The sequence below is a fragment of the Anarrhichthys ocellatus genome, unplaced genomic scaffold (genome assembly GCF_004355925.1).
Source record: "Anarrhichthys ocellatus isolate YVR2014 unplaced genomic scaffold, GSC_Weel_1.0 scaffold2325, whole genome shotgun sequence".
Lineage (NCBI taxonomy): Eukaryota > Metazoa > Chordata > Actinopteri > Perciformes > Anarhichadidae > Anarrhichthys > Anarrhichthys ocellatus.
In genome coordinates, this window is record NW_022282299.1 from 1 (window position 1) to 7,975 (window position 7,975).

Genomic DNA, 7,975 nt, shown 5'->3' on the forward strand with positions numbered 1-7,975 from the left:
ACACATATATACATACATACATACACACATATATACATACATACATATATCTGTGTTGTCTCTGACCTCTCATCCGCGGCCTTCCTCTGCTCCATCTGGCTCTGAGCCTGCATGCTGTCCACCTGCAGCTTCAGCCGGTCGTTCTCCGACTGAACGGCCTGCTTCTCCACCAGCTGAGCCTTCAGAGTGACCACGTCCTGCTCCACCTCCCGACATCTAGCCACGAGACAAAAGCTGTGTATGTGTGTACAGGTCAAGATAAAGCACGGGAACGCCGACTGAAGGAGGAAACCTTTGCATAAGAAAGAGGATTTCCCTGTAATTTGTTTAACTGTTGGGGATCAATACAGGTTGCTATGCCGTACTGTCATTGGCTCCTTCACTAAATGGTTCGCGGGTTAAGATCTGACTGTGTGTGCATATGTTGGCCAAACACAGTGGTTCTCAAACTTTTTCTATCACACCCCACTTTGGAGGAAGAAAAATGTTCATGCCCCACCGCCCCAACAAAATTGTAACAAAATGGTCCATGTTGAACTTTTATTGAAACAACAACATTTTGTGACTCCTCCATCCGTGCTTTTTCAAATAATAGAATAAAGAAAATTGCAATCACTTTCAAGTAAACCAGATTACTCCATCAGAAAAAAACAAATACAATGTGCAATCACTTTGTTAGAGCAATGCAAATAAAGTTCTATCTGTGCAAAAAACAACTAATATTTTGCAAAAAATAGCTTATTGCGGCTGCAATTAACCAGTTTTGCACTGAATATCTTTTCAAGATAATAACAATAAAGTGCAACCTGTGAAAAACAAAACAAGTTCAAATATTTGGTTTTACTGAGTTTTGCACTACATATCTTTTCAAAGCAATAACGTGCAACCTGTGCAAAACAAAACAAAATTAGTGCAGATATGTGTGAGCCATCAAGTTGTATCAGTATTAGTGGCTGCTTTCCACTACAAATCTTTTTAAAACGGGGTTGCAGACTTGATACGGTCACTCTTAATTCATGCTCAATGTTGAGCTTAGATCTGTATTTTGTTTTGAAGGGGCAACAGCAGAAAAGCCGATCTCACAGAGGTAGGATGTGGCGAAGGGAAGCACACTGAGCTACACGTGAGTCCCCAAGAATCTTGGCTGTCGCGCATGCGTAAACGTAACCTGTGAACGGCATAACATAAACATTTACACAAAAGTACAGGCATTTTGCCATGTATTTATTACTGACTTAGTGTTATGTCCGTGTACTTTGTACTTTTGTAATATGTGAAGTTCTCAATAAAGTTCTTGAAATAAAATAATTCTGTATTTCCCCCTGCGCCCCACCTGTAATATCACCGCGCCCCACAAGAGGGGCCACAGTTTGAGAAATACTGGACTAACCTGTCCTGCAGGTTCTTCTTCATGCCTTCTGCTTCGTCCAGCTTGCTCTGGGCATGCTGCAGCTCCTTGAACAGCGTCATCGTCTGAGACTTCAGATTCTCCACCTCGGACGCCGCCTGAAAAACGTTGGCACAATGACACATGAATATTACGGTATGAAAAACTAAACATCACAAAACTCAGTGGACCATGTGATCAAGCTGTCGACAGAATACACACGTCACAGGGACACCACCTAACTGAATTACATCGTTCGTTCACTACAATAAAATGACTTTCACTGTTGAGTAAATACCTTTTCCTCTTTCCCCGAATCCTCCTTGGCCTCTGCCTGGGGAGTCTGTGTTGATTTCTCCACATCCGCCTTCCTCTCCTTCAGCTGTCTAATCCTGTTGGACAGTGCGTTTTCACAAACAGTTCACAAAATATGTCTAACACACGTAAAGAGGCGTGTGTTTTTTAAAAACAAAGAATTTCATGAAAACATTGCACTTAAAAACAAATAAAACTAACACAGAAATACGTCACTCCCTCCCAATTCGGTCCAGTTTACAGGAAATAGAAGTGCAAGGAACCACTAACATTCTGACTTCCTGTGTTTCCTGATGCTATAAACGATGAGAGTGGATCATCTAGTGGTGAACTGGGCCCCCTACCTGGCGGCAGAGGACTGAAGCTCGCCCTGCAGCCGCTCGGCCCGCTGTGTCTCGTTCCTCAGTGACTGGAGGAGCTGGCTGACGGTCATCTCCTCGCTTTCCAGCCGGGACGCCGTCATGCTCAGGTCCGGACGTCGGCTGCGCTCCGAACCACACACTCCGTTCACGCTGTCTATGACTTCATCCTGAGAGAAAATACACACCCGGTTATATCGCAGAGCGGGAGGTGGAGGATTTTTTGTTTGTTAGATGAGGCCTTTCCATGCGGAATAGAAGACACACTGATTATATAGGAGGTGTCTGTGACTCCTCACCGAGACCCTGATGATCTCAATGAAGGAGTCGTCGTGTGAGTCCTGGTCCACCTTCAGCTGCAGCTCGGAGTTCATGGCCACCAGGTCGTTCTTCTCTGCCTGCAGGCGAGCGACGTGGGCACGCAGGGTATCCACCTCTGCACTCTGATTGGACGACACCGCCTGGAGACCACATCACACGGAGATTACAATTTGACAGGAGCTTAAATCTCGTGCAACTTAATGTAAAATGAGCCGGACAAAGTCTCCTTGGAGAATTATACAATTATATAATGAAGATCATAAAAAAAAAATAAAAAATGTAATCATAGGAACATTAGCTCTCAGCTGCCTAGATCCAATAAATATAAAATGGGTTACATTCTCACCAGCAAGCTTCCCAGAGCTCCCCCTGTCCTCCCGTCCCCCTCCACCCTCTTGCCCAGCTCCTGGTTTTGGAGGGTCAGCGACTCCATGTGGCCCCGAGCCTCCTCCAGCCTGCTCTCCAGGAAGTCCCGCTCCTCCCGCTGCTTCACCCGCCACACGGACAGACCCTCGAAACGCTCCTTCATCGACAGGTTGGTCTGACGCAGGGCCTCTGAGGTGGCGACAGACACAAACCGAAAATAATTTGAATAAATGAAAATCGCACGAGCCAAGTCATTTCAGTTACGACCCATTCCTCAGCCATTAGACCTTTCCTGTCCCAACAAACTGCTCCGGCTGGTCTATCACGCTAAAACTCTGAAACTCCACCCTGACCTTTGACCCTGGGCACTTTGAGACCTGATAAGAAGAGGAAAAACAAACAAAAAGCTTGAATGAGAAACATCTTCCTCCCCCCACCTGCTCTCACCTTTCAGGTCTCGGTTCTCCTGGATGAGGATGTTCATCTGCTGCAGGGTTTCTTCCACCGCACCCGACTGTACGGGAGAGCAAGAGATGTCGCCATTCAACACGGGGCCTCCAGACGCCATGACGCTGAGAGGGAGAAAAACAGGAGAAGAGACAGAGACTTTGAATATTGATCAAATATCGCTAAAGATGTGGCTGATTTTCTCTTTGGAATATTGAATTTATTATTGAGCTGTGAGGAGACTGGGAGTCACTCTGCAAACGCTGAGATACAATGTTAGTTGGATTCAGAGGTAGTTATCATGTAGTCTGGGCATTATCAGATCCACAGGAGGAACTGGACTGACTCCATCTGGTTTTCATTTGATATCATTTTGAGGCAGAATTAAAAACAGTATAAAAATGATGGATTATTGTGGATTATTATTGAACAGCCTGTCTTATTAACTGAAGCGCTTACACGCCAACAGGGCACATACAAAAGCCCCATGCTGACATCATCGAATGACTCAGTGCTTCAGCATTCAGCAGCAGAAAAAGCAGCACACAGCCGGAATTCTCTCATCAGCATGTCACATGATAGTTTAATCACATTATAATAACAAGAGCTGAATGCGATACACACTGTGATCTGCTTCTGAGCTCAAACAATGACTTGCTGACCGCCCGTCACAAATAAATAACAATATAGAGATATCACAGCTGAACTGTAACCCCCTTAAAGAATACTACAGTGGTTGCCAGTGGGATACAAGACACTTTAAAACCACCGCTGAATACTACGGACACACGGTCGCACTGTGAAAATTGGTAGATATGTTATTGTTAGCATTCGGTCGTACAGCTTTCTTCGACGTGGGCCCTATCCGGTGTGGGACTCTTTGGTAAACACTGAAAAGTTACCAGCAACTTGCGCAACTCGGATGCGGTTTGAGCTGAGCCAATCTGCGTCACGATAAAAACGTTTAAAAACGCGCAGAAATGTTTCCACTCACCTGCTGTCAACTCGGAAACTAAACGCAGTCCGGCTAGTCACTCCAGAAATACAGAGAAACACTCGGAGAGATGGCGAAATGTGTCGAGCAACCTTGTGCTGCTTCTGGATTTGCAACGCCAAGTGACGTACGGAAACAAAGCGCTTTCCGGTGATTGTTTTCAAAATAAAACCGCACTTCGACAATATCTGGGTTTTTTTAGTCTGAAAATGGTACAAGAATTCAGCACAACTTACTAAGTAATTTGTATTATGTTTTAAAACACACCTTCTTTAGAAAAAATATTTCTTTTAGAGATACTGTTCGAAGTTCTGTTTTTTATTGACCATTAATGCAATTTTATGGGCTATAAGTCAGATAATACAAAGGAATAGGGAAAATAGCAACAACGAGATAAAAGGGGTGATCATTTGTTTACTCATTCCCATTATTTTAATAATACATTGATATTGCTAATCTATGCTCGAACTTTAAGGCCAACTTTGACACTTTTCGTCACGTTTACGCTCTTATTTTGAAAGCTCATTTGCCTTCTTTTCCTGCCAACATTAAACGTATAGCTGCAGTTCCGACCTCCTCGAAGTGACGTCGCAGAGCGGTGACTAGCTCTCGATATGAACGAGAGCTGTGTCTATGAACAGAGCCGATGTGAGTGCTCCGACCCGCCCATCCGCATGTTTTACACATCAGGGAAAGACTGAGGGCGGAGACAGCCCTCACCTGACAGCGGGAATTCCCTTAAGGAGTCACATTGCACTTTGAAAACAAGAAACGAAAGACTGGATTGCTGCTATGACATGTCATGTTTAGGGGACAACTCTTGCAAAGAAATATATATAATTAATCCTGATGTAATACCTGACGATAGTGTTTGAAGATCACATGAAGATCCCTATCTACATTCATGAGTTACAATAAACATCCCTTTTTTGCGCTTTGGTCCAAACTTGTGTACAGAGTGGCCCATTAGGTCAAATATAAAATATCACAGCATTTATTCAAATTATTTAGATGTTCTATTATATAAAAATGAGTATATAAACATGCTGTTCGTGGCAGTGTCCATTAGATGGCAGTGCTTTCTAAGTAGAGATACATAGCTTAAAAAAAAAAATGCACACCACTGAAATCTTTGGCTGTGGTGGAAAAGTATCATCCTAAATACGGTCCTAATTATTTTGTGTGATGATATGCATTTTGAGGCCAAATTGTCACACAGGATCAGCTGATGGATCCACACAGAACCTCCTCTGATGCATCATGATTGCTGTAGAGATTTAGTAGCCTATTGAGAAATGTACAGGGGATAATGAATGGCATTACCCCAATCCTTGTCTGTTCCACTGCAGACTACTGTTATTAATCACTGATGTCATTGTTGTCCACTTGGAACCACTTCAAGGAGGACCTTCTCCTCGGCATGCTCTCCAACAGTAAACCACTTTGACTGGTCGTTTTTTTCCCATCTCTGATCCTCTTGGTTGCTTTCAAGCTATCGGAAAAATGGAAACTATAAGAATTGCACCCAAAAGATGATGACCTTGAATCTGGTGAAAAAGCTGGTGATAAAAAGGTAATGGTTTGCCAGTATAGCCCCTATTACTATTTATTTACATTTGACAAATAAAATGAATAAGGAGTTATGGATGTGCATTTTGCTTTACAATGTTTTGCAACATTTGGAAGACGTTTGGAAACCATATTGTTTTTTTCCGAGTAGATAGCGCTCGAGCCCACCAAATCAGTTCGCACGGAAGCATCAAATGTCGGAGCGTCTATATCAGTCCGTGAACGCAGCACCCGTGCGCTCTGGTGAAGCCTATTGTGGCTCCCGCTGCGGATGGAGGAGGTGGAAGCACTGGGAACGCAGCAGCAGCTTTAAGTTTCTGCAAATTGGTTTGACTGTTGAGTTCTCTCAAAGAGTCTGGAGGTGAGAAGATCTGAGTTTGTGCACGTTTAGTTTAATGGACAAAAGGACTGTGGTCGAACATTGTGCAAAAAGTTACGTGCATGCTTTTAGAGTTTTTGGTGAAGTACAGTATCCTCAAGCCTCCAGGTCACCAACCAGATGTGCAACTTTTAGCAACTTGCATGCTTGAGGAGACCGACTTCTCTCATAAAACAATTGTAATAAATTAGTAAAATCACATTTTTCTTTCCTTCGGGATGTCTTCCACGGCTCTCCTCCTCGCAGCACTCGGCTTTTTTGCGCATCTGGACACTTTTACGCACGGGTGCCAGCTCCCTTCCGAGTGGCGGCCGCTGAGCGAGGGCTGCCGGGCGGAGCTGGCGGAGATCATCGTGTACGCCCGCGTCCTGGCGATCCACCGGGAGCCCCTGGGCGGCGGGGCGGGCAGCCTGTACAACTCGCTGCCCTTCGGGTTCGGGTATGGGTACGAGGGCGCGGAGGAAGGGCTGCTTTACTGCGCGGAGGTGGAGTTGCTGTGCGATCAGGCCTGGGGCAGCATGCTGGAGGTGCCCTCTGGATCAAGGCTCAACCTGACCGGACTGGGGTACCTGTCCTGCCAGTCCCACACCGTGATGGAGAACTACTCCTACTTCTTCTTCCTCAGGTGAAGTGCCCAGCCTGAACTTATTAGTTCCAACAAACATTTGGACTCTAAACATTTGGACTCTTTTAATTCAAACTGTACTTACAACAGCCTAGAAGTTTTATTGTTTTCACTAAAATATAATTGCATCCCATAAAACTCTTTGGCAGTCCAGAAGTGCATTTAGCTAAATAGGAACTTTCATCTAACCCTCTAACAGTTCTTGTCTTTTGTCAGCTTGTTTTGGAGCAGACTGATCTACAGTCAGCTGTATAAACAAGACTATACTGTGTTTAGATATAAATGTGTGGTTTGCCACTTGAGGCTAAGTATTTCCATGAAGTGAGACTTCAAATGTTGAGCTCTTTATCTTCTACATATATGTGATAGCTGTTGTTGCTAGTTGTTTTGCAAAGGAAGATTTTACCTGCAAAGTAAGAAGATAGCTTATTAAATATGAAGCTCTTCTAACCTATGAAATGCATCGGCCTACGAAACTTGCAAAACCGTACTTGATTTGGTTGACGCAAATTCAAAACTCAGCCACTGTCAACTACAACCTTGATAATTTCCGCAGCAGCGTCAGCTCTCTCCTCACAGTTTTCCTGTCCGATCTCCTCTGCAGGATGGATGAGAACTACAACATCCTCCCCCATGGCGTCAACTTCCAGGACGCCATCTTCGCCGACACGTCCGACAACAGGCGCATGTTCTCCAGCCTCTTCCAGTTCTCCAACTGCACCCAAGGGAGTCAGCCTTTCCACACATTCAGCCCAGAGTGGGAAACACAGGAGGACAGCAGGGTAGGGCACCATGCTGTTGTACAATAGTATCTTGCAACTGCCCCCCCCCCCCCCCCTAAAACCAAGATTGAGTTGTACCCCTGACGACTGCCATGCAGCATGACTGCTGGATGAATGCTCGCTGCTTCCTTGAAAACAAAAATGACTCCTATCTCCTTGTACAACCCCATTACCTTCTGAGAATAATAAGATGAAGTCTCCTTCTTCAGTCAGGTCAGCTTTTTTGTGTGTACAGTGGACGTAAACAAACCCGACACCATCTCGTTACCATGGAGTTAACCGATTAACAGAGAACACAAAGGAGGTGGGGGAGGTATTGTTATGGTTTTGTGGGTTTTCATGTATATCTTTTTTATTTATTCATCTATTTGTGCGTGTGTGTGCGTGTGTGTGTGTGTGTGTGTGTGTGTGTGTGTGTGTGTGTGTGTGTG

At 44.6% G+C, this 7,975-nt stretch overlaps 2 protein-coding genes across 2 annotated transcripts; one reads left to right on the forward strand and one right to left on the reverse strand.

The window, feature by feature from the left end:
• Nucleotides 1-44: 44 nt before the first annotated feature.
• LOC116378266 (optineurin-like) lies at nucleotides 45-4,328 on the reverse strand (the record flags this gene model as incomplete). The annotated part of the gene is made up of 8 exons (XM_031840107.1): nucleotides 4,190-4,328; nucleotides 3,196-3,320; nucleotides 2,729-2,937; nucleotides 2,361-2,522; nucleotides 2,047-2,231; nucleotides 1,686-1,779; nucleotides 1,391-1,506; nucleotides 45-216 (listed from the first exon to the last, which is right to left on the reverse strand). Coding segments are annotated over exons 2-8 (1,059 nt in total), but the record flags the coding sequence as incomplete, so codon positions are not given.
• A 1,732-nt stretch (nucleotides 4,329-6,060) lies between these two features.
• On the forward strand, nucleotides 6,061-7,616 carry LOC116378267 (coiled-coil domain-containing protein 3-like). Its single transcript, XM_031840108.1, has 2 exons — nucleotides 6,061-6,762; nucleotides 7,367-7,616. The coding sequence occupies exons 1-2, from the start codon at nucleotides 6,356-6,358 to the stop codon at nucleotides 7,569-7,571; spliced, it is 612 nt and encodes a 203-aa protein (XP_031695968.1). The 5' UTR covers nucleotides 6,061-6,355; the 3' UTR covers nucleotides 7,572-7,616.
• The last annotated feature ends 359 nt before the right edge of the window (nucleotides 7,617-7,975 follow it).